Source organism: Eschrichtius robustus, chromosome 1 (genome assembly GCF_028021215.1).
Source record: "Eschrichtius robustus isolate mEscRob2 chromosome 1, mEscRob2.pri, whole genome shotgun sequence".
Lineage (NCBI taxonomy): Eukaryota > Metazoa > Chordata > Mammalia > Artiodactyla > Eschrichtiidae > Eschrichtius > Eschrichtius robustus.
In genome coordinates, this window is record NC_090824.1 from 156,524,026 (window position 1) to 156,550,489 (window position 26,464).

Genomic DNA, 26,464 nt, shown 5'->3' on the forward strand with positions numbered 1-26,464 from the left:
AATGGATATAGGATTCCTATAGAAAAGGTAAAAAGAGAAAAATTACCTGGAACAGGCAAAGGATATGAAAAGGCAATTCACCAGAAACATGAATGCCCAATAAATATGAAAGTAAATGTTCAACAGCACCACTGGTCAATATTTCATGCCTCTTAGATTGGCAAAAATTAAGAAGTTAGAAATTACCAAGTGTTTCCGAGACTGGGAAGCAGCTGGAACTCACATTCGTTGCTGGAAAGAGTGCAAATCTCTACAATCACTTTGAAGACTAATTCCACAACATCTAAAAGCAGTAGATGTGCAGACCCAAAGAAACACCCAGCTTTTCTGCTCAAGCTACACACTAGCGAAGCTCTTACACATGTGTATAAGAAAATATTTACAATTTCACTGCAGCCAATTTGTAGTAGTAAACATTTGGAAAACCCCAATGTCCATCAATAGGAGAAAGAATGAATTGTGGAAGTCATAAAACAGAATAATATGAAACACTGAAATCAGAGACATAATTATCAACATGGATAAATCTCGAAAGTGTACATGCTGAGGGAGGAAACGCAAGTTACAGGATACACACAGTGTGGCATTTATTGATAGGTTCCAAATCTTTGCTCTACATCTTGGACAAGTTACTTAACTCTCCTCACCTTATTTTTTAAGGGGTAAAATAGAGATAATTACCTACCTCATAGGTTGTTGTGGAGAAAATACACAAAAAGCACACTAATAGCGCCTGGCTGTTTATATGAGCTATTACTTACTGTCTTTAGAGACATTAAGTAAACTCTAGAACCAGGCATGAGAATTACGATTTGATCTATACTGAATTTAGAATTGTGGCCACTTCTAGGGAGGTAACAAACCATGACCAGAAGCTTCAACTTTATAGCCTGAGCCTTAAAAAGTTCAGACCTGACAAAACTTGATGGTACCTCTATCAATGCCTATTACATTCCTGAAATTTTTCTGTATTTTTAGAAGATATCATAATATAAAAACAAGAGTAAATGAGCCAGTATGTAAATGCAATTTCTTTTCTTTCTTTCTTTTTTTTTTTTTTTACTTCAAGTATAATTGATTTACAATGTTGGATAAGAGCAATTTTTTAAATAGTATGGTACCACAGAAGCGTTAGTTATGATTTTCTCTTATAAACACTGGGCTAAGAAGCAGGAAACAGATCAGAGAGCTGGTTGTGTAATGAATTTATTCATTTACTCATTTATTGAGCTACTTCTAGCATCTACACATACTTTATATAAGACACAGTATTTGCCCTCAGAGAGCTCACAGGAAGAAGAGTAAAGAGATTTAAGAAAAATGAGATAAGTGCGAAGAGAAGAAAAAAATACACGTATGCATACAGGTTTCTGGGAACATGGGAAAAAAAGGGTAAAAAGAGAGAAGACTGCCTTACAGGATGAGGTCAAAATTCTATGCTTTGCTTCCCCAGAGCAGGAATATTTTGAGATTTGGAAGATCACTTTCTCTCTGAAACTAAATTAACTATTCAAGTGAACAGTGATGTGTGGAAGTTTGGGGAAAGGAAAAGACCTCAAGGGAGGAGGGGAAGGGAAGCGAGTGCAACACAATGAAATATACACGTGCAGCTCCGGTAAGGGCCTAAGTCCCGGAGGACGCACTGGCCTGTTGTTTCCATCCCATACAAGGCTTGGTCCATGACTCCTCCCCTCACCTGCCCTGTCTCCTATGAGGAGATGGACCACATCCTAGGCCACGTCTTGGCTCCTAGCCCCACAACACGGGAACACACAAGATAGGCCGTGCTCGCCACCGCTCCAGCTCACGCAGCCAGGACCCCAGCCTCGTCTCAGGTCATGCTGCTTAGACCGACTGAGGCTGAGTGGCGGGAACTACGAAAGGCAAAGCCGCAGCAAGCACTGTGGCTGCAGACCCCAGAATTCCTCAACTTCAGGACTTACTATGCTGAATGTCTCCTGGTCCAGATCATCATCCTCATCCTCTCCAATGGGGACAGGTTCACTTCCTGCTGTAATATGGACAGGACCCTGAGATCGCTTTGATTTACTTGAAGATTTGGCATCACCACCTTTAGGCTTTTAAAAAAGAGTTACAAGGAATCATTGTCATTTGTGTACTCCTGTCTTGCAATTTGGACTTCTCAGCTATGTCACATCACTACAAGTGGGTACATAGGATGGCCTCAGTTTTGAGACATCATGAAGCCAAACCTATTTGATTAGCATTTTAATCATATGTCATTCCCACTTCTGTCTCTAAACAGAGCCAATTATAATTTTAGCTTCATCAATGCTATTCTGGCTTCTATTCCCTAATCCATAAAATGCATAAAAATGTCATCAAGAGCTTAAGGTTGTGAATTGGCAGAGCCCTCACAGAGTAGCATGTAGCAACTTAAAAATGAAAGTACACTTTGATCTTGGAAACTGTATTAACCAAAATATTTCAAGTGATTGAAATTTACATAAATCCACATGGGTAAAGATCATTTATCCATGAAAGGGTGCAGAAGGATGGAGACAGAAATACATATAAAAAATAACTTTATGTATGAACATTTAAAAACATAAAACAATACTATGCTTTGATTACGATTATGTAATATGTAGTAAAAGTATAAAAACATGGGCAGGAAGGTTTCACACGAACTTCAGGGCAGTGTTACAGAGGAGAGAAGAGGGAGGAGAGCAATGAAACTGGGAGAAGAAACAGAGGGGAGTCCCAGTAATGAGTGCATGGATACCAAATACAGTAGCCCAAAAAAAACCCACTTGAAGTAAACATGAAAAATGTTAACAACAGCTGCAATATCTGGGTAGTGGACACGTGGATGCTGGCTAAATCATTCTTTGTGCTTTTATTTTTTAAATATTTCACCCTAAGAGAAGAATACCTTTCTACAGAAACACAGATGCCAAGAAAGGTATCTGTTACGGTACAGTTCATAACATTAGAAATTTGAAAGCAATTTCAATATGGGAAACTTAAATTGTTTCCAAAATGTTATAATCAAACAAAATCTTCCTTATCTATTAAAAATGATTTTAACTTTTATTTATTCACTTGGAAAGCTGTTTGTGATATATTGCTAAGTGGGGAGAAAAGGCTATCCAAACAGTCTGGTCTGATTTTTATTTTATATTTGTTCTTATACGCATAATAAAAAGTTCCAAAGGTGCTCATCAAGGAATCTGTTAGAGCTATGACTGGATGGTAGAATTAAGGCAGTTATTTGTTTGTATGTTTTAACAATGATTAAAGATTAATTGCAAAATAATTTCATCATAAGTCAGCAAGATGCAACACTGTACCAGAATTCTGTGGTTTGGAGTGAACTTCATAAAACCCCAACATGAAGATTATATAATAATAGTAGGGCTTTCACCCATTTCTACTCCAAAAGCTTAACTCTTGATAGTATTTCATAGTATTTCATGTATTCAGATTCATCTGTGGACTGTGCTTTTCTACCATGAGTCTGAGAACATGTATCAAGTAGTTACCTGTCCTGTCTCATTCCAACACCCTCTCTGAAATGTGTAATAAAAGAGCAAATAAAGGCTTCTATATTAAAGAACACCACAACTCACACACTCCCCTCTCTCTGCAGGAAGAGGTGCAGGCATCCCCCTGACAGCCCCATCCTTCCTTCTGGGATATACTCATAAAATGACAATTACTTCAGGGTCCCTCAAACCCCATTCTACTTCTAAATCCTAGAAGGGAATTTCAAAGGCTGCAGGCATCTCAGTAAGTAGAATGACATCGATACCTTCTCTTTCTTATCTTTTGATTTCTTCCTTTCCTTGTCCCCTTCCTTGTCTTTCCTAGAACTCATTTGTTTCTCCTTGTTCTCCTTGTTCTCTTTCTTCTTCTGTTTCTTTTTCATTGGACTTTTTTCTAAGCCATCATCCTAGAAAACAAACAAGGCTATGAGCTTTTGCCACAAACTTTACATTTCCTCGTTTACTTTCTAGAAAAAAAAGCACTGCCCCAATGGTTCATCATTGTGTCCACAGAAGTATGTTCTCAAGCATACAGCCTTAAAGCTATCTGCTTAAAGTGAAGCCTGTAGAGGCAGATGCTCTTCACTTACATCTTCTCTTTATTTCTCACAGCAACCCTTCAACACAGGCATTATCATTCCCATTTCACAGATGGAAAAAACTGAGGAACAAAGAGATTATATACCTGCCAGGTAGTAATTGGTAAGGTTGCTAGTATTTGAATTCATGCATGCTTGACTCAAATCCATGCTAGTTCACATACCCACTGCTGATCCTCCTGGAAATAACCTCAAAGGGCAATTACACTTGAAGAGTAACAAAATAAAATCCCATAAAGTTTTCAGTCACTGAAACAACAGACTGAACGCTAGCAAGTTGTTTTTCATTTTGCTTAGACCAGAGGTGAAAAATTGACAGGCCTTGGGCCAAACCTGACCCACAGATGAGTTTTGTTTGGCCCACCCAACAATGAACTGCATAACAGCTGCCCCTATACATTAGGCATGAGCTCCCTGGTTAACCACAGTCTCCACCACTCCCTATCGCTCCCAACAATGAGGCTGAGTGTCAACTGCCATTTGCATGGTTCCCTTCATTTCCTTCCATTACGAATTCACTTCTATTATGAATTTTCAATTGCTGATTTTAAATGAACAACTATATTCCTCTCTCACAGGTTAAGCAAAGACATAACATAGTTTCTATTTTTATTTTATCTACTCTGGCATGTAAACCAAACACATTTCAAATGATTTTATACCAGTTGGCACAATAAATGTAACTTAAAAATAATCTCAACTGAAATCCAGCCTCATACCTTTACTTCTCCCTCTTCTGATGGATTATCTGAGTGTCTAGGAGATGAAAACTCAATTCCATGCTCCTCTTTCAGCCTCGGTGCTTTGTTTTCCTTCTTTACTCGAGGCTTCCGCTTCTTTAATTTGGCCTGGAAAGGGTAAGAAAATGATGATAAAGCAAGTCCCTCAAAAGCATGACCAAATAACATCATAATTCTTTGGAACAGCAGCAGCCATACAATTCGAACAAGGAAACTCAGAGAAAATTCAAAGGAGTGCAACCAATTTTACCTGAAGGAGAAAAAAAGAAACTATAGGCCTTATAAATCTCCTATGCCACACAAAAACATCCATATCCTTGAACCTACTGATTCCATTTTTTGGAATTCAATCTAAAGATAAAATTCAAAAGAAGAAAAAATACCTTACGTACAAAGATATAAATAAAGATAATATATAAGATAAGAGTAACATTAAAAAAAACTAGAAGCATGTTATATCTAAAAATAATGAAAAGGTGTTCATCTACTCAAACAGATACAGTAATTTAAACAAGTAAAAACATGATGCAATCTATCTCCCCAGAACCTAACCTAACTTATAGAATATCCTCAACATATTATGTGAACAATGACATTAATTATGACACTACTACACAGAAAAGGACAAGGTATGGGACAGGATTTTTTTCTAAAACTTGCTTTCTTTATAATATAGGGAAATTAATACAAATGGCATGGCTCTAAGAGCACTTAAGGAACATGCACACACAAAGGCTGCTACTACTGGCTGTAACTTATAGTATCTCCTAACTGTGATTCTCATCTTTTTAGGCCTGAATTGAAATGAAAAGTTGGGGAAATAAAAGCTAAAGCTCAGATGAGTCCATTAGTAACTCGGTTGAAATTTTTCACTGAGCAAGTCAGGCAACTGTAACTGAAGTCCAGTTTCTGAATTAACTGTGTATCCTAATTACCCATTTTATCCCTGGGACTCATGATTACAAGTAGCCGAGTGTTAGCTGTAACAACGGGCAAACCCAGTGACATTCACGCAGTACTGAGAACTATATTCCAAAATTGAGGAAGGAGCATAAAGACACAGCAACAGTATGTCTAGACCAGTGGCACTGGGAGAAATGAGGACTATTTTGAGGCAATATTTGAGGAGAATGCCAAGATGTTTAGGTCAATTACTAAATGAACATTCCTATCATTACCCAACCAAACCATCATTACTGGAACCTCAATAGCAACACCTGACAAGGAGAGGGTTAGCGTTCTGTGGAGGTGCCTGGAGAGGGCATCTCTGCCCCGACCTAAACCTGCAGGGCTGGAGCCTCAGACCCCTGGGCGGTGCCCGGCTGGCAGCTGCACTCACCTCTTCCCCGCCCGTCACGGCCCCCTCCTTCTCCAGACTCTTCCTGAGCAGCTTCAGCAAGTAGTCCGCTCGGGTCTGCAGCTGCTTTCCCTGGGGCTTTTTATCTGTCTCCACTGGCAGGATCTTCAACAGGAAAGGAAGAGAAGTACCCGCCACGGCCCACGGCCCGGTTAGTGGATCAGGATAAACAGAGATGACAAACAACTGAGCAGTCCTTTCCCTCCCCACCACCCAAAATACAGATAAAGCCTCAGATCCTATCTCATATCCATGGCTCCCAGTCACTGAAAATCCCTTATGAGCCGTTCTCGTTTTACAAAATGGGATGGAGAAATCCAGCTCTCCCACTGGCTCCTACCTGTGCTGTTAACAGGGTAGAACAACTCAGGTAGGAGGGGCTTGTTGGCTTCATCTGCTAGAGCATCCCAGCCGTCGTGGATTTCCTCCTTCCAGGAGCAGGGAATCCCTGGAGCTAGGTTAAAGCTTCATTTTAGATTGAAAATGCTTCTTAGAGCATTGCTGGAGAGCACTGAGCTATGCCAGGACACAGCTGGACCTCTCAGGCCAGACTGGATTTGGTCTCAGTGCTTATGGCAGGGTGCTGTCACCCTCTGAGAACATTGCACCTGGGATGAGCATTGTTTGACGTGCCAGGAAAAGCCCTGCCAGGAGCACAACATGGAGCGCATCCTACTAAAATTTGAGCCAGCTTTCCCTGCTTACAGCTCTGAGCACGGCCTTACTATACTTGGTAGCCTGATGTGCAACGGATAGGGTGGGAGGCTCGATTTTGTGGGAGAAGTACAGCCAGTGTTTAATTCCATTACAAAAAATACCAAGGTATGGCTCATTCTTTCTTCATGTGTAGAAATGAAATATGGCTGTTTCAAATATTGTTAAAGAAAGTGCCAACAACTAAGGCCGAGAAATGCTCTTATTATTAATAATCTTACCCTGGTATTTGTTGCAATGAGATTTGACCTACAATAAAAATCAGAATTTGAAGACTTCTCCTATAATTTCCCAAAAATTTCACCGGCTATTATCGTCATCTCTGAAATAGTGCCACAGTCCACTAAAGATGGTAATGTTTCCAAGGATAAAGAAATCCCAGGAATTTACTATCGTTCTAATTTCCAATTTGATCCCCACCCCCCAGAAAATAGTTAAAAGCAAGTAATCAATATAAAAATATTATACAACAAATCTTCTAGACATCTCCAGCATCACAGAAATACTTACTTTGTCAGTTAACTTAAGCTCTGGATCCGTTTTAATTAGCTCCCAGTTTCCATAGCCGTGTTCATAAATTCCCAGCAATAGGCGAGAATCATCCTCTACTCCCCACTCGACATCAAAATGTGCAGCTTTGACACGACAGGTTAAGCAGTATCTGAAAAGATTTCCAAAGCAGGAGGACATTAGAGGAGGGGTCTTTCTGATTTGGGAATAAACACCAATGAGCAAAAGCACTCTGGTATGTTAGAGAAAAGACAATGAAAATACTACATAACTACACATATCTGTAACTTCAAATCTGTTTTCTAATGGCACAACCACCCACGCACGAGCATGTATTACACTCACTTTTTTTTTTCTTCAGGGTCTACAGGGATAGATTTATGCAGCATCTCAAACTCTTCTTCATGTTGGATAATAGATTTCACATTAACCTGAACCCCAGATATCTTGATAGTTGGGCCTCTCTTTTTCCCTGGTCCTTTCCCTAAAGAACACCAATTTCGTATTCGTTAAGTGAGAATTCGCTGAAGTTTCACAGAAAACATAGGTCAACAAATCCTGAACTCTTATTCCCTCAGCGTATATTTCTGGTTTATCGTTAATTCAAAGGTATAATCAAGTAAGGCAAAAAATTTTCTCAATTAATGTTTGTAAAATAATCTCTAAACAATTCAGTTTTTTAAGATTTAGAATTTTTTAATCCAGTAGTGTTTATAATTGTATTTTAATCTTCCTATTTGTTTTATACTTTGGCTCTAAAATCACTAAAATTTATGAAAGAAGATTTTAAAGGAATAATATTAATGCTGAAGTTTTTTCTTTGTTTTTCTAACCCATCAACAGATTTTTAAGTGCTTTAAAAGATGATCTTCTCTACTAAAAAAGTGTGAGATCAAGTTAATAACTAACACATTTGAAATGATGAACAAAAGAAGTCATGGAAAGGTTACCCTAGCCCGAGTTTCCAATTAAAGTAATCCTAGAGGTAAAAACAAAGCAGTCAATTCTAACCAAAGAGTCCAAATCGAAATGCATGATAATGACACTTGTCTGTGAGGGAGAAGATGGCTCAGAGCCTGAGAAAAGATTTCTTTTTTTAACATTCAAGTCGATGAAATGGCACTACAATTATAAACAATTATTTAGGGATTCTCATATAATCCACTAGAATTTCACTTGCAAATGCTATTCCCAACAATACTGATGAGTTCTGGAACAGAATGTGGCAAAATGGGAAAGGCACCTCCTCTGAAGATCAGAAATCTGGATTTATTCCCGGACCTGCACAAACTACCCCCTGTCCCCTTTCCCCTCTCACTTCTAGTTATTAACCTCTCTGGGTCTGTGTTTCCTCATCTGTAAAATAAAAAGATTGCAACAGAAAAATGGGCAAAGGATAAAGAGACAATTCACAGAAAAGGAAATACAAATGGTTCCATGTGAAAAATACTCAACCTCATTCATGGTAAGAGAAATGCAAATTAAATATATAGACATAGCCTTTTTAACCTCAGGTTGGGAAAATTCAAAGATTTGAAAATATGTTGGTGCGATTAAGAGGAAACAGACACTGCCATTCTAGTCAATGCTGGTGGGAGGATACGGCGCAAATGGCATACACACAAGATTATTTACCACAACACCGTAAAGCAAAAGATTGGAAAGCTAAACGCCCATTAACAGGATACTAATATTGTAAATCCATAACAGATTGTGTAGCTCTTCAAAAAAAAAAAAATTCAGGCAGTGGAGAAAAGATCAACCATCTTTAATGAATGGTGTTGAGACATATAGTAGCCATATAGGAAAAATCCAAAATCCAAAAAACCTGGATGCAATACCAGGAAAGACTCCAAGTGAATCAGAGATATAAAAGTAAATGAAATCACATAGGTATTGGTAGTGGTGGGGGGTGGTGATCTTAATGACTTCCCTTATATCCTCAGAGTAGAAAAAAAAAATTTTTTTTTAGTTTGTTACAAGATATTGAATATAATAGTTCCTTGTGCTATATTAAATCCCTGTTGTTTACCTCTTTTATATATAGTAGTGTGCATCTGCTAATCCCATACTCCCAATTTATCCCTTTCCCCTTTGGTAACCATAAATCTGCTTTCTATGTCTGTGAGTCTGTTTCCGTTTTGTAGAGAAATGTTTTTAACTGATCAAAATCCAAAACAAAAATAGGGTAAAAGATTGATAAATTTGACTATATAAAATTTTTTTAAGTTTTCTGTACAAAATACCATAGCAAAGTGAGAGGACAAATCACAAACTGGAGGAGAACACTGGCAACTTTTCTCAGAAAAAGAGATCCTGGGACTTCCCTGGTGGTGCAGCGGTTAGGATTCCACCTGCCAATGCAGGGGACACAGGTTCGATCCCTGGTCCGGGAAGATCCCACATGCCGTGGAGCAACTAAGCCTGTGAGCCACAACTACTGAGCCTGCGCTCTAGAGCCCGTGAGCCACAACTACTGAGCCCGTGTGCCACAACTACTGAAGCCCACGTGCCTAGAGCCTGTGCTCCGCGACAAGAGAAGCCACCGCAGTGAGAAGCCCACGCACTGCAAAGGAGAGTAGCTCCCGCTCGCCGCAACTAGGGAAAGCCCGCGCGCAGCAACGAAGACCCAACACAGCCAAAAATAAAATAAATAAAATTTTTTAAAAATTCCCTGTATTAAATATCTTCTTAAAAAAAAAAAAAAAGAAAAAGAGATCCTAAAAATTAAGACCAACAGCTCAATAGAAAATGGGCATAATATATGTACAGACAGTTCACAAGTGGCCCTCAGAAAAGATGCACAACCTTGCTCATTGAAAGAAAAATGAGATGCCATTTCCCAACTGTCAGTTTGGCAAAAATCCAAACATTTGACAATACATTCTGTTGTGTATGAATATACATTGTAGGTGGCAATGTAAATGGTACCAGATTTATGAAGAATTTGGCAGTATCTAACCAAATTACATATGCATTTTTCCCAGGACTCAATAATCCCACTTCCAGAAATTTATCCCAAAGATATGCTGGCAGAGATATGAAACAGCATATTCATTAAACTATTTATTCATTGTGGCTTTATTTATAGTGGCAGAAGACTGAAAACAACCCAAATATTTATTACTAGGGGATATTAAAGTGTGAATTAACATCTATCTACACAGCGGAATACTGTGCAATTGTAAAAGGAAGAAGGTATGAACTCTACACAGTAAGATGGAGTGAACACCGTATGTGAAAATAAGTAGGTGCAGAACAGAATATAATGTATGATATCTCCTGTATAATAGCGAAAATACACACACACAGACTTAAAATTTTAAAAAGAAACAACGGAAAGATAAGCCCAAAACTAACAGAAATGATTACCTACAGGGGAGGAAGAGAACAGTACTGGGGGGACAGGAATGAAGGCAAGATTCTCTCATCGTGTTCCTGGTTTTGTTCTGACTTTGGGCCATGCAAATGTTTTACATAATTAAAGAAGCAAAGTTTCATCAAAAGGAGAAAAGTAGTCCCTAGAAACTGAAAAGAAAAGAAAACAAAAGATACTAAACTATATATTAAGTTGGTGGCATAACCACACAGAGAAAAGAACAATTTCAAATAATTTTAAAACACAGTACTCTGTGTACTGCTAGTGAGGTGTATTTTAAGGACAAAAAGAAACACAAAGAAATCAAACTCCGCATTAAGAAGTCTTATTGTTAACAGTAAAATTAGGGGGATTCCCTGGCAGTCCAGTGGTTAGGACTCGGCGCTTTCACTGCCATGGCCCAGGTTCAATCCCTGGGCAGGGAACTAAGATCACACAAGCCGCACAGCACAGCCAAAGAAAGAAAGAAGAAAAAAAGCAAACAAAAACAGTAAAATTGGTATTAATATTTGGAAACGTGTATAATGTATAAGACAAATACATGATTATGTTAACATTTTTAGGAACAAAATTTTCAACTTAAGCAAAGAGATATCGATAATCTTAACATTAGCATTGGAAATGTTAACCTGGACTCAGGAATATGCTAAATGCTGGTTTATAGAAAGTATATATGGAAACAAGTTAAGCAATGCCAGAAGGAAGCAATCGACCAGATGCAGAATGTGAACATGCAGAGAAAAGAAACATGTGGAAAGGAAGGAACCGTTACAAGGAAATATCTCCAAATATGCTGTGAGATGGACAAAGCAAGGTACAGAACAGTGTGCATGCTACAGCACCAACTGTGTTAAAACAGTGTCTATTCATTTTTTGAACATATTTATTCTTATATTTCTAGAAGGAGACAAGAAATAATAGGGATACCTGTTTTTCATTTTTGAGCCATGTGAATGTAATACTTATTCAAAACAATTACAAGGAAAAAACAAAAACACTGTAAAGTTAAGATTTACTTTTGGATGTATTCTTGGTGCTATAAAAGCACATATTTGGATCACTGTCCAAACCACTCAAGTTATTTAAGTTTCTTTCACGGAAAAAAAAAAAAAAAACAAAAATGTTTTTGACTGTATTCAAGATATTTTAAAATTCTATTACTTTTAGTAACAGCCTTAAGAAGAAAATTTCAAAGCATAAATACTTCTTTACTTAATGAAATAGCTAACACTGCAAGCCAGACGTGATGACAAGCACTTCACATGTACGGAATTATTCAAGGGACCATCCAAACCCTTTGAGGCACGGACTACTACTCTATTTTGCACATGAGACTGTTAAGAGGCTATCACTTGTCTCAGGTCTTACAGCTAAGAAATGGCAGGACCAAGATTCCAGGTAAACTGGCTGCCTCCAGGGCCTGAATACTTAACCACAGATGACAGAGCCTCCTGTGAGTAACATCAGTGAAGGGTGACAAAAGAATGGGGGCACTGGCACAGATAAACCACAAGTCCAGTGAACTGTGGAATGACCACACCCTCATCTTTTTGTTTGAGGTTCAACTATAAGGGTGTCCTTTAACAACAAGGACCTCAGCTCTCTCCTGACACCTCCTGCTTTTAAAGGACAGGCAAAAGCACTCTTGGTGTATAAGGCAAAACACACTACAGGTCGAATCAAATTGCAACAAATTCTAGTGCCAAGAGAGTCTCACTGCAACAAAAAGGTTTACAATATTCATCTACTATTTTTATTCTAACTAATTCTCTAAATCCTTTAAGTTTATCACAACAAAACAATACATGTATGTATATCCAAGATAATTACTGATGTTTGTGGTCTGTAATGTCCTCACAGCCAAAATACAAATGTGTCCACTCAGCTTTACCCACTCAGGTCTTTACATCATTCAAACCAATCTAAACTTTCTACAGTAACATTAAAAGAAATCATTCATCTTGTTCATTACTTTGCACCTTCTGCAAATCAACTTCATTTGTGAGTAAATCTTTAGAATCTTAAAACTGAGCTCACGTAAAGGCAGGTGAGAATACACACCTCAAAAAATTAGGGATGCATGGGATATAAGTGTGTTCATCTTTTTTTTAAAAAAAAAAAAAAAAAAAAAAAAAGACCCTTAGCAGCAGAGATCCCAATCCACAAGTGCCAGGTCTTTGAGAATCACTAAGGGAGACATGCTGACTTACCCTCGCTGGCATTTTCTTTCAGCTGTTCTTCGTATTCTTGCATTGCTGACACACAGCTGTTGTGAATCAATTCCCCTAGGCGCTTCAGATCTGCCACAGACTTATCTACCAACTCAGCATCACGTGCTATGCACTCCAGCCTGAGGGAAGACAAATACGGGGATACCTCAAGGCCCTGTGCCCACGTTTCTAATGTCAGGTGAGCTACCACTTGGTTTCACATAAGCTTACTCCTGCAAAGACACTTTTCTCTACACGCCTTAATTGATCGTTCCAACAAGAACCCTCGGACAGTGACTGACGACTTACTTTCCATCATAAAGAATCTGACTTGGAATAGTCCACAAAAACAGACTAATTTCAAAAAACAGAGGGGAAAGGGTTCAGCTTTCTTTATTAACTAAATGCGCTGTCTGATAACAGTAGCAGGTGAAGTGCCCCAAAGCTATTTGCACTGGTTTGTTTCTTTGTGCTCACTTTCCTTTCTCTAGCCTACTTTCATTCACTGCAGTGTTCCTAGAAGCGAAGTACAGTTACATGTACAGTATGTTTCGTTGATCTCCAAGTCATCTGGAGCAGGTGAGTAAATTAATGTCTAAAAACCAGGCTGTCAAAAGGTGCCAGACCTTAAAAATGGAAAGTAGAACCAAACAAAGAAACCTCTACAACACAGAAGTGAAAAAGAGGTGGATAAGGAACTATTATATTACTAAGCTTACCGTTCAAGAGGGAGACCAAACTTCTTATACGCCTTGATGAACCTAAGAAAATAATCAATAAATCACATTAGAAAAACAGACTTCAGCTATGTTAATGCAAACACATCCTGTGATGAAATATGAGCCATAAAAACTGTCAACAGGAGACCGGGCCCAATCCTTGCGACTGCCACTAAATGAACTAAAGTTGGCCTTTGAAAGCGGCCAGCTTAAAATAATGAATGCTAAAAATCTATTCAAAGATTAACTTTATTCTCAGTGACTGGTCACGAAACTGCTTAGGGACATAATTGAGAATGGTGACTTAACTCTAGTACTATCATTTTTAGAAGTTTATGGAGTTCAACAGATAATAAATGATTTAAAAACCACAACCTCTTACAATAAAATCCAGTACAGTTAAGTGGTCTATTTAGTCCACTATTGTTACTTTCAATTCCACACTACAATATTTTCCATTACTTTCTGGTCAACAATACAAATATAAGGTTTTTAGGACTGCCTCAAATACTTTTTGTAATGAGGCAAAGTAAAATAAACATATGATTTTAAACTTTTTAGGCAAAACTATTTTGGAAACTCTGACTCCTTCTGCCAAACATTGTCTCCAGCCAAAAATCTAATCTATCCTTCCACAAGTCTCTAGCCTAAACCATGCTACATGCCAATCCATGTGTAATCCACTCCCCTCCCTAGAGCCAACCACTAGCACTTTCACTAAAAAGGCAAGATGCCATGATATATCAAGGGCATCACTGTAACATGCCAAACTACCCGATTAGATAAAAGTGAAGGGAGAGATACTATGGAGAAAAAAAATGAAAAGAGAGGGCACAGCAATTAAAGAAAATGGGGATGAATATAACAATAGCTAAGAACAGCATGGATTAGGAAAGTACTATATGTGAAAGCAAACCTGAGGATTATTCCTCCACTCTACATTTCTTCTTCTTGATATATACTGAAATATTTTACATCTGCAATAATATGCCATTTGGGATTACTTCAAAATAATATTGAGACAGAGAAGCATTCCAGGAATGGTGGAGGAGTAAGGACCTCTGAAAATCCACTCCTCCATAAAAGCAACAAGAACACTGGCAAAATTGTCAAAATCAACTTTGTTAGAATGCTGGAAATTAACCAAAGGCTTGCAGCCATCTTATGAGCATTTATTCAAGAAAATGGCTGAATCTCAGTATGAACAGTGAGCTCTCTGGCATTTTGACTTGCTCTATTTCCCATGCCCTCTCCCCAGCTCCATGACTGCCTTGAAAACTACACCTTCCCAACTACTGCAGCTGTGCAGAGAAGCAACACAGCAGCCACTAGAGGGAGCAGAACAGGCCTAGAGCTCCCCAAAAGCTCTTTCCCCAGAGAACAGTGCTATTTGACCTGACTGACAGCACCCTGAGAAGCTCCATTCTCAGACTTGCCTTCATTCGACCTGACTCTGTATGAAGAACACTCTGTAGTTCATTGGTCAAAAAACAATTAGAGGCAAAGGTTTAACACCACAGCTGCCTGAGGCAGCATTATAAGTTGGTGATATGAACAGGCTGACCAAAAACTGCAATGGAAAAACTTGGGGGAAAAGATGTCCACAAGTCTTGGGGTCTTTGAAAAGCTCAGGCATCTTCCTGGGTATCTAGAAGGCTGCATATATGCAGGGCTATGTGCAGGCACAGAGAAGACCTGAGGAGCTGTGAATCTCTCACCTCTGACTGGCATTGAGGCTCTGCACAAACAGGAACTGAAGGTTAAGGCAGAGCTGTAAACTGCCTACCAGAACATTGAAGACATCCCCAAAATACACAAGTAGCCCTTCAGCAAAGGCTGGTAGATTTACTGGTTGGTAGACTTAAGGTGTTTAAGGAAGTCTCTGTCCAATCATTAGCTGACCACTAACCTACATGAGCAGAGACTTCAAAAGACAGAGAAGACAGACTTCACAGAACTAGTCCAGAAAAGTTACTAAACAAACAGCAACAACAACAAACAGCAAATACAAAAACCTCTTGCTGGCAGGGGGAATCTGATTTCCAGACTTGCCACATTGTATTACTTAAAATGTCTAGTTTTCAACAAAAAATTACAGAAAACAAAAAAAGTATGGTCCCTATACAGGGAAGGAAGATGGTTTTCAATGGAAATAGACCCTGAGGAAGTCCAGAAGTTGAACTTCTTAGACAAAGGTTTTAATCAACTATTATAAACATATACAAGAACTAAAGGAATCCGTGTCTGACGAATTAAAAGAAAATTTGAGAATAATATATCACCAAATGGAGAATATCAACAGAGACAGAAATTATATAAAGGAGTCAAATATAAATTCTGGAGTTGAAAAGTACAATAACTAAGATGAAAATAATCACTAGAGAGGCTCAGGATTAGATATGAATTGACAGAAGAAAAAAAAATCAGTTAAAAGATAGGTCAACTGAGGGACTTACTTCTCTGGTGGCACAGTGGTTAAGAATCCGCCTGACAATAGAGGGGACACAGGTTTGATCCCTGGTCTGGGAAGATCCCGCATGCCGAGGAACAACAAAGCTCGTGCGCCGCAACTACTGAGCCCGTGCGCCACAACTACTGAAGCCCATGTGCTCTAGGGCCCGTGTGCCACAACTACTGAGCCCACATGCTGCAACTACTGAAGCCTGCGCACCTAGAGCCCGTGCTCTGCAACAAGCCACCGCAATGAGAAGCCCACACACTGCAATGAAGAGTAGCCCTCGCTTGCTGCAACGAAGACACAACGCAGCCAAAAATAAATTAAAAAGAAAAAAAAAAAAGATAGGTCAACTGAGATTATCCAATGTGAAAGACAGAAAAAGAATCAAGACTAGCCTTCAAAAACAAAGGAGAGGGCTTCCCTGGTGGCGCAGTGGTCAAGAATCTGCCTGCCAATGCAGGGGACACGGGTTCGAGCCCTGGTCTGGGAAGATCCCACATGCCGCGGAGCAACTAAGCCCGTGAGCCACAACTACTGAGCCTGCGCGTCTGGAGCCTGTGCTCCGCAACTGGAGAGGTCGTGACAGTGAGAAGCCCACGCACCGCGATGAAGAGTGGCCCCCGCTCGCCACAGCTGGAGAAAGCCCTCGCACAGAAACGAAGACCCAACACAGCCAAAAATAAATAAATAAATAAATAAATTTATTAAAAAACAAAGGAGAAATTAAGACATTCCTAGATAAATAAAAAGAAAGAATTTGTTGCTAGCAGACCTGCCCTGAAAGAAATACTAAAGAGAGTACTCTGGGCAGAAATGAAAAGACATGAAACAATAACTCAAATCCACATGAATAAATAAGAGCCTCAGGAGGATACCTGAGTAAGTAGATAAAAAGACAGTGTATATGTATTTTTGTCAGTAACTCTTTTCTTCTCCTAAATGATTTTAACTATCAACTGCATAAGGCGATAATTATAAAACTGTGTTGGTGGGCTTATAAAGTATAAAGATGTAATCTGTGTGACAATAAAAGCACAAAAGAGGGGGAAGAAATGTACCTAAACTGGAGTAAAGTTTTAGAACACCACTGAAATTAAGGTGGTATTAGTCTAAACTGAATTGTTCTAAGTTAAAACATCAAATTATAATCTCCAGGGAAACCACTAAGAAAATAACTTTTAAAATATAAAAGAAACAAGAGAATTAAAATAGTATACTAAAAAATATGTAATACAAAAGAAGGCAGTAATGGGGGAATAAAGGAACAAAAAAGACCCAAGACGTAAAAAACGGACAGCAAAATGCAGACATAAATTCTATCTTATAAGTAACTGCATTAAATGTAAATGGTTTAAAGACTTCAATCAAAAGGAAGAGATCAATAGAATGGATTTTTAAAAAACATCTAACTATATACTACCTATAAGAGTTGCAAGCTAGATTCAAAGACACAAACAGATTGAAATAAAAAAGGAAAAAGATACTGCACATACAATACCAAAAGAGAGTTGGAGTGTCTGCACTAATATCTAACCAAGTTGTAAACTTTAAAACATAAATTGTTACTAGAGACAAAGAAGGACATTTTATAATGAGAAAACGGTCAATTCATCAAGACAACATATTATAAAGCATACACACCTAACAGCAGAGGCCCAAAACATATGAAGCAAAAACTGACAGAATAGAAGGGAGAAATAAACAATACAGCAACAATAGGGCCTTCAATACCCCATTTCCAATAATGGACAGATCAGGCAGAAGATCAATAAGGAAATGGAAGATCTGAACAACAGTAAACCAAATAGACTTTAAAAACATCTATACAACACTCCACTCAACTGCAGCAGAATATACATTCTTCTCAAAATAACACTGAGAGTAGGGGAAAATAGAAATATGGTACACACACAAGATTGACTGCAAACTCATAATGGTTAAAATAATACCCGGGGAGGGGTGTGTTAATATTCTATCAATGTCTGTATACATTTACATTTTTCCATAATAAATTAAACAAAGAAAGAATAAAAGAACAGGTATAACATTTAGTGGGAAACAAAGACCTTGTGATTTCAAATACTGACCTAAAAGGACTATTTGATAATAGCTAAAATTTGGGTTAGACCATAAAGTTAATCATTTTCATATTTTCTACTTTCTTCAGCTTTTAAAAAAAATAACATGGAAGCTAGGGGAAAAGTGGTTTGGAAGCAATAATTTTAGATTTTTCTGGAGGGAAGAGGGGGTGTGAATCAGACACCAACAAATGTGTAATAAGTACTGACATAGAAAGATGCCTAAAATTGATTATAAGTGACAAGAAGCTGCAGAACAGTATGTTGTATATACCAATAAACCAAACTGGTATCAGCACTAACACTGATGGAAAGTAAACTGGGGTTATCTGTACTACTTTAATTTTTATATTTATACCATTTCTTTTATATACATTGATACATATGTATGTATGTATTTATTCATATTCTTCAAAAAAAACAAAAGAGAAAGTTTCAGCCCAAGTTTACCTCCAACAGCCTCTTTCCTCTTGGCTGGACTTTCTTTGTGAAATGTTCAGAACCCAGAACAAGAAGTAAACAAAAAGAAAGAGCTCAACTGAGGAAAACCTTGGAGAAGGGAGAATCATCCTGGGGCCCTGGAGCATGACTCAGTCCCCCTTGCCTTCCTCTGACCTCCCTGTCATCAATGTCAGGGATCCATCAACCTGAGGCTTACAGCATGTCCTTCCAAATGTGAGGGGGAAGGAGAGCAGAGCCCCTACTAACCTCCGGATCTCGGCATCAGTGAATCCCTCCACGAGGTCCTTCCGCACACTTCGGGGGCGCCCTCTGCGCTTGGGCTTCTTGTCATCATCAGAGTCATCTGTCTCACTCTCAGAGGCAGAGGATCTCTGGGCCTGCCTCTTAGACTCAGTATCAGAGTCACTGTCATTTGTCTGAGCCTGAAAAGGCAAAGTCACGTTGTAACAAGTGCCAGGTCCAAGAGATCTAAGGACTAAGACCAGCCCACCTTAACCCCTTAATACTCAGAACTTCCCATCGTATCAGGCAAGTCAATTTCCCTTTAAGAAAGAAGGAGGCAGATGGCATGTGATGAAAGAAGACCTGCTTGGGATAGTCACTCTGCCAGAGACATAATGTAATGTCATTAAGTAAACTGGAATAAAAATATTTCGATTGTGGCTTCATGTTTACTTCCTTGGGCAAATTACTTTACTTCTTCATGCCTTTGTTTTCCATTTGTAAAATGGGGACAATAGCACCTATAATACAGGGTTTTCATTAAGAATTAAATAAATGAGTCAGTAAGTGGAAAAGCACTAACTTATGCCTGACATACAGGAAATACTCAATGATAGCTACTATTAGCTAATACTGATTTACTAGGATCTCAGACAAACCTGAGTCTGTTAACTCCAACAACTGGGTAATAAAACAGTCTATCTACTTAAATGTGGTTGCAAAAATCAAATTAGATAGTGCCTATGATAGAGCTTTGTAAACTAAAGCACCTTTATATAATCTCTTACTAAGTATTTATGCCAAGTGCTATGAACAAACTCTTAAAGGTGAAAAGAGGTTTGACTCTGAAAGTCAAAGCCCTTGCCAATTAGAACCAAACTCTTAGATTTACTGGTTCTAATCTCAAGGGCAAAATGCAAACTTCTGTCAAACTCAAAGTCCTGTCCAGCCATCTCACAAAGAGCCAATCTGCAAAGATCAAATGGCTCATAGGTATGCGCATGAGCCTTGTGCATTTTTCCATTTCCCTCTGCTAGGTTTCCTATAACTCTGCCCTGGAACCCTCCACGTCCAGACAACAACATAAGGTGAACAAAATAAGAAGTATCAATACTTCCATATCTTTCATATTACTTGATCACCTTTTTAGTGGAACTCCGAATTCGAGGCAACATATAAATTTCTTCCAGTTCTTTCTGCCGCTCTTCCTCCTCTACTTTCTTCCTTTGTTCCTCTGGAATGATCTCATCCCAGTCCTTGTGAGGACGCTCTTCTAGTTCTTCTTCATCCTCCATTGTTGCGAAGTTGGCAACCTTAAAACAATGGACAACTCATTGACTGACATTTCCCTATTTCCCAAACACCATCTACTAACACACCAACTCAAGCACTGTTTTTAATCTAACATGCTATGAATGATAATAGGACTCCTGCGATATTACATAATCAAATAATCAATTTTCTACTCATCTCTCCCTTATCGCCCCCCCCCCGACAAAATCTACTTGCCAAATCCTAAAGTTCATCAGAAATTTTACTGAAAAACAGGGAAAGATATAAAGCTACAAACTGTCTTATTATAAGTTTTATTGAAAGATTTGCTGTTAAATCATACACATTTTCTAATGTACTAATTAGAAATTTTAGATTTGTTTAGATTATAACATTTGAAAACCTAATACTAATCCATTACAAACTTACAGTCCGATACATTATAAATCGCCACTGAAGAGAGCTCATTTGAAACAACCCATAACTCAAAGCAGTAGCTATTGGTTACCGTATTCATTTTTATCAAAAGTATAGAAGTTAAAGGTATGTAAGAATTTCATATGCTCAAAACTGCATGTTAGTCTTAGGAATAAAAACAAGAACACAAAATGCAAAAAACTGAAACAAACCTGGAAGAATCTTCCATTTATTTCATATCAAATATTTAATATATTTAGACCAGGGCACCATCATGAACATTACTTCTGTTTAAGAAGGGAGCAGGGGCTTCCCTAGTGGCGCAGTGGTTAAGAATCTGCCTGCCAATGCAGGGGACACGGGTTCGAGCCCTGGTCCGGGAAGATCCCACATGCCGCGGAGCAACTAAGCCCGTGAGCCACAACTACTGAGCCTGTGCGTCTGGACCCTGTGCTCCGCAACGGGAGAGGCCGTGACAGTGAGAGGCCCGCACACCGCGATGAAGAGTGGCCCCCGCCCACTGCAACTGGAGAAAGCCCTCGCACAGAAACGAAGACCCAACACAGCCAAAATTAAAAAAAAAAAAAAAAAACCAATAAAAAAATATATATATAAAATTAAAAAAAAAAAAAAAAAGGGAGCAGTACCCATAGAAGTGAAATCCAGTTGAAACACTAACAATTCACCTCCATCCTCTGCATCCGCAGACACATTAACTCTGATCCTAGAGCTCTGTGATCCACTCAACTCCTTCCTTTTTCTTCCACTAAGACAACTTCTACCTGTGGCCAACCTTGGACTTCATCACAAAATAATGCTTCCTTTCAAACACTTCTTCCTCAACCCTTATGGGTCTACCACACATAACCATCAATGTAACGTAACCTCCAGGTCTTCCCTACTTCTCTAACATGCATGGAACCAAACCATGATGAATCCATTCAACCACGTTCTCACTGGAATCTGGGAAACTTCTGCCACTTTGATGACTCCTCTATGCCTCCCAAGCCAATCTTCCACCTTGGGATGGCCAACTGATTCAACTTCTCTGACCTCAAGTATTTCTGGAGCAAGTCATATGATCCTGCTGACTGGCTCTAATGTGAAGCCCCATCTTCTAAATTCAGCTCTACACCCTAAATCAAGTTCCTCCTGGCAACTCCTGGCCCCTGGATGGGACTATCCCAAATCTTTTCCACTTCTCAGCAAACACCTCACTTAATTTACTGGTTATTAAGGTCACCAGTTGGAACTCCTACATCTTCTCTCCCCTCTAGTCCCTGAAGTGTATACTTTCCTTTTTCTTTCAAAGGCCAGTTCCTCCATCTGTGCTTTTGATTTTATCTGTTCCAGTCTCCTCCTGGGCAATGTGCAATCAAATTTTCCTTTTTTCCTTAGAACCTTCAGTATTTCCCTATTCTCAATTTCTTTCCTCAACCTAGAAACGTGGTAACACCTTTAAAAAACTTTGCCTTGCTTGATCCTTCTATCCTCATAAATTACTTTCACTGATCTCTTCACTAAGCTTTTTATTAATGTCTATACTCAATGCTGTCACCTCCTACTCATCAGGTGCCCAGCTTCTGCATTTAGTCCTGATCTCATTTAATTTTCTATCAAACACCACTAACTACCCCATAACTGTCCTTAAAAAAAAATCCCACCAAGTCAAGAGCTTCCCAACTGTCACCTTCTATTTTCATACCTTTGACCTCTCTTTCTTATGATTCTATTAATGTCTCTCCCACAACCTCTCCACCCCTCCCAGAGCTCCACACTATCAAGTTCTCCACCTATCCCACTGACAGCTTATTCTCAGCCCTTGTCACACCGGCTTCTTTTCCTCTACCCACTGAATCTGGGCAGGATGGACCACTTCAGTGGTGACCCTCATGGGGAGGACTATACAGTCTATACCCACATCATACTTGGAACTCTAGAGAATGATTTTGAGGGATATGAGTCAACTTAGGTAAAGAGAAAAGCAGAGTCCCTTGCACCCAGAAAGTACTGACAGGCATTACTTATTACTGGTTCATGAATCAATGCTAAAGACTTTCTCAGACAATGATTTTCATTACCTTAAATTGTGACAGAAGCTCATCTGTTGCACTTGTTGAGACTTCATTCTCTCTGGTTTCAGCCAAGCGCAAAATTTCATCTATATCCATTTCCTAAAAGAACAAGAGCAACACAAACATGGTAAAAAGGCAACAGTGGTACGCATCTACTGAAAATGACTGGTGCAAATAAACCAACTCTCTTCTCTGATATTCCATTTTCTTTTACACTCCCAGTTTCATGTCCTTTATATCTAACGTTTCAAACTACTATTTATTTATACAAATGACAAGATGAAACCTCAGAAATTACGAGAAATAAAATTGGAACAAAAAAGACCAAAGACAAAATCCTCAAATGCTTTTCTCATTCTTTCCTAGTCAATTTAGTAAGAGCTTTTAGCTCTGTAAGAAAATAAAGAGAAACTATGTTCTGCAAGTAACTACCGTTTCTTTATAAAAGTCTCAGACTCAGAATCACTTCCAGAAAAATTCAGACTCTCACAGATGATACTTATCAAGAAAGTTTTTTCCCTTATTGTTGACTACCTGAGGCTCTGATTCCTCCCCTTCCAGTTCTTTGAAGAGATCCTCTGCTCCAAATTTCAAAATCGCTGTCAGCTCTTCTTTATTAAAAGGATTTGAACTGCAGAAATAAAATGTAGTTGTAATCTTTTAGGAATGTCAAATAACCTCTGTGGAGTTCTAAATATCTATTCTTCATAAAGAGGTCAAATTACTGGTGAAGATATAAATTCTGCCACAAGAAAAAAGAGCTCACAAATATTTCATGTTTTTTAATCCACAGGATGAGTCTGCGGTGGTAAATCTAACCTAACAAAAGACTAAGAAATCAATTATTTTCCTGTTGATTCATCTGTTACATGGTTAAGCAAGAAAGATAATTAGCAACATGAGAGAAGGGAGTTCTCTCTTTGTCCTTTGACTCAGAAAGTTACCATTCACCAAGAATTTTCAAACTCCTCATCTCTGGTCCAAAATAAAAGAGCAAGCTTTTTCTGCCTAGTTTCCTCTTTAATGGAAAATTATCATCATCTAATTAGGAAGGGCTCATTTGATCTCACCTGTAACACAAGTTGTAGGACTGCCTCAGAAGATACTCAACAATTTGGTCAAAATGTAAACTCTCCAAGAGAAATAGTTGTGTTTCCAAATAAAGCCAACTGAAACGTAACTACTTTCCTTTTATAGCCTTCTGTTTTCAATAGGAAAGATAATCTCCACACAAACATTTTTACCAACAGTAAGAAATAGATACCAATTCAATCTGGTGCATTCTCACTGCTGAAAAGTCCAAGGCAACATTGTGCCAGGATGAAAGCCCAATGAGGAGCACACAGCTGCCACTGCTGCTGCTGTGTCATATGTCACAGGCAGAGCCAAAAGCAAAAGGCAAGAGAGGAGGGCAGGAAAGGAAGAGAGAGGGCACATAAGAAAACGGCTGATATGGAAAAAAAAAAAAAAAAAAAAGAACCCGAAGAAGAAGGAGAAACAGGGAGAGCAAAAATTAAATGAAAATGCCATCTTCTTGCAGTTTTGGCTTGGCCTTTTCCAGGTAATTAATGGATTAATGTCTGTTGTAAAGCATCCTATTAGAAAAATGAATTATACCAAATGTTGACATAAAATTGACTCTGCTACCTCTCCCATCTTTCCGGCACTTACTTGGACCTTCCAGAGTTGTTTTCCAGAACTGTCCGGCCAGTGGTATCCATGCGCTGAATCACCAGATGGTCCAATACCATCTTCTTTTTGGCCCGTTCTATGATCTCTTCCTCCACGGTCCCCTTTGTAACCAAGCGGTAAATATTTACCTGTAGGAAAAGGAAATGTTATGCTTATGCCTGATCACACATACAAAAAAGTTACCTCTGTCTAAAACCAAGGGGGAAAATAAAAAAATATTTGTTCTCTGGTATGGCATACCACTTGTAAGCCATCCATCCAAGCAGACAACTTAAGTATTGTACATGCAATATTTTTACTATTTGCAGCACATTACATTCTTAAATAAAATAGCCTCTAAGGAATTGTTATTATAGCCTTGTTCTAACAATAAAAATGCTGCTAAAGAATGTTCTGTCTCATTGAAAACTGAATCTTTGGCCACAAATGAAACTTAAGAGGTACCCAGTACTAGAGCAGACTTTGAAATTCATCTACAAAGGAAACAAGTGTGTACGTTTCCAACATATCACAGAGTTAATACTGGTCATGTGTAATAAAAGTAGACCATCTTGAACAATATTAGAATATTTTAACAACTTTTCCATAATAAAATAGATGGAAAATTTCAATTCTAAGTCTATTCATCATATATCCTTGAGTAAGCCAGAAAGTTACTGGTGATATACTTTTCAAACAGCGAAAAAGAATAGTTTCATATCTATAAGCTCATCTCAGCCCCAAAGACAGCTTCTCTGTACTAATTAACAAACAGACATCTACCCTTGGGGAGATGAAGACGAAACAGGAAAAAAAAAAAAAAAAAAAAGCATTTTATAAACATCCTGAAAGGGCTGAATAACCTCCCCCGCCCCCTCCCCTCCAAGCCATATCTAGAGGCCCCTCTCCACCGACCTGCTTCTTCTGACCAATTCTGTGGGCTCGGGCTTGTGCCTGCAAGTCGTTCTGGGGGTTCCAGTCAGAATCAAAGATGACGACTGTGTCCGCTGAAGCCAAATTGATTCCCAGGCCACCAGCCCTTGTCGAGAGCAGGAAACAGAAGTCCTGTACACAATGCAATATACTACTTTATGCAGTGGCCTTCTCAGAAACAGTTTCACAGTCCAATAAGCCCTTATACCTGGAAACCCCTGCAGGTGCGAAGAAAAGTGAGATATGATGGACAAACTTTATGGAGGCTACAAGAATGTCAGGGACTTGATGGCAGAGTGAATTTTCATTTGATTAAGAGGTAAGAGTCAGTGCAATGAACTAAGGAGTAAAGTAGAATCTGATAAGGCAACAGGAGCAAAAGAATTGGTGGTCTCTCCTGGCTAAAACTAGTACACAAGCAGTTAACAGAAACCAGACAAACTTAATTATCATGAGGATCGTTTCAGCAAGTTGCTTAGATACTTATTTCCTGGGTAAAGGTGGATTATGCCATGTAAGGCAGTCAGTATGAGCAAGGAGACTTTATCGGGTAAATGTCCATTCATTTGTTAGGCTGGTGAGGAATACAGAAACACTGTACTAACTTATCACATGACTGAACCACACTGGACAGCACAGGATCCTCAATCACCACGGAACATGCACAAAGAAAACCAGAGCAGGTATGGCCGAACAGCAGTGTGTGGGAAAGACCCAGGCACTGACATATTCCAGTTTCCACAGCAATGATAATAGAGACTGGGCAGGCACAGTACACCTACCTGCATCTGAGTGCTCAGAAAAAAAATGGGCAGGAGGCAGAGAATAAACTCTATGAGCCAGAGAAAACCAAAGCCAAACAGATTTCTATTTCCAGGGAATTTGGTCATGTATCAAAGACTGACACCTTTCTGGCATGGAAATGGCACTCAAAAACTGGTAGTTCTGAGTTACTTTTTGATAAATGGGTATATTTAATACATATACACAGATGCAATGAAAAGATCTCCACATTCTAAATAACAGTCACAATCACCAACATTATGCCATAGAAATAAAAATGGAGAGAGCTGTCTCACAAGAGCTTTAAACAATTCCAATAAAGAACTGATTAACAGGGATGTTGAAGCATAGTCTGT

At 38.8% G+C, this 26,464-nt stretch overlaps 1 protein-coding gene across 5 annotated transcripts in view; it reads right to left on the minus strand.

The window, feature by feature from the left end:
- Positions 1 to 26,464, minus strand: part of CHD2 (chromodomain helicase DNA binding protein 2) — a 116,772-nt gene that overhangs the window by 23,190 nt on the left and 67,118 nt on the right. For 4 of the 5 annotated variants that reach the window (XM_068557201.1, XM_068557182.1, XM_068557165.1 and 1 more), the window contains 14 exons: positions 25,308 to 25,457; positions 24,393 to 24,541; positions 23,256 to 23,352; positions 22,728 to 22,820; positions 20,100 to 20,270; positions 18,982 to 19,157; positions 13,738 to 13,779; positions 13,019 to 13,158; positions 7,775 to 7,913; positions 7,430 to 7,580; positions 6,188 to 6,310; positions 4,828 to 4,956; positions 3,776 to 3,916; positions 1,944 to 2,078 (listed from right to left, as the gene is read on the minus strand). In XM_068557201.1, the coding sequence (XP_068413302.1) occupies positions 1,944 to 2,078; positions 3,776 to 3,916; positions 4,828 to 4,956; positions 6,188 to 6,310; positions 7,430 to 7,580; positions 7,775 to 7,913; positions 13,019 to 13,158; positions 13,738 to 13,779; positions 18,982 to 19,157; positions 20,100 to 20,270; positions 22,728 to 22,820; positions 23,256 to 23,352; positions 24,393 to 24,541; positions 25,308 to 25,457 (1,836 nt within the window). The remainder of the gene's footprint in view (positions 1 to 1,943; positions 2,079 to 3,775; positions 3,917 to 4,827; positions 4,957 to 6,187; positions 6,311 to 7,429; positions 7,581 to 7,774; positions 7,914 to 13,018; positions 13,159 to 13,737; positions 13,780 to 18,981; positions 19,158 to 20,099; positions 20,271 to 22,727; positions 22,821 to 23,255; positions 23,353 to 24,392; positions 24,542 to 25,307; positions 25,458 to 26,464) is intronic. The other variant, XM_068557191.1, reaches the window with a different exon arrangement.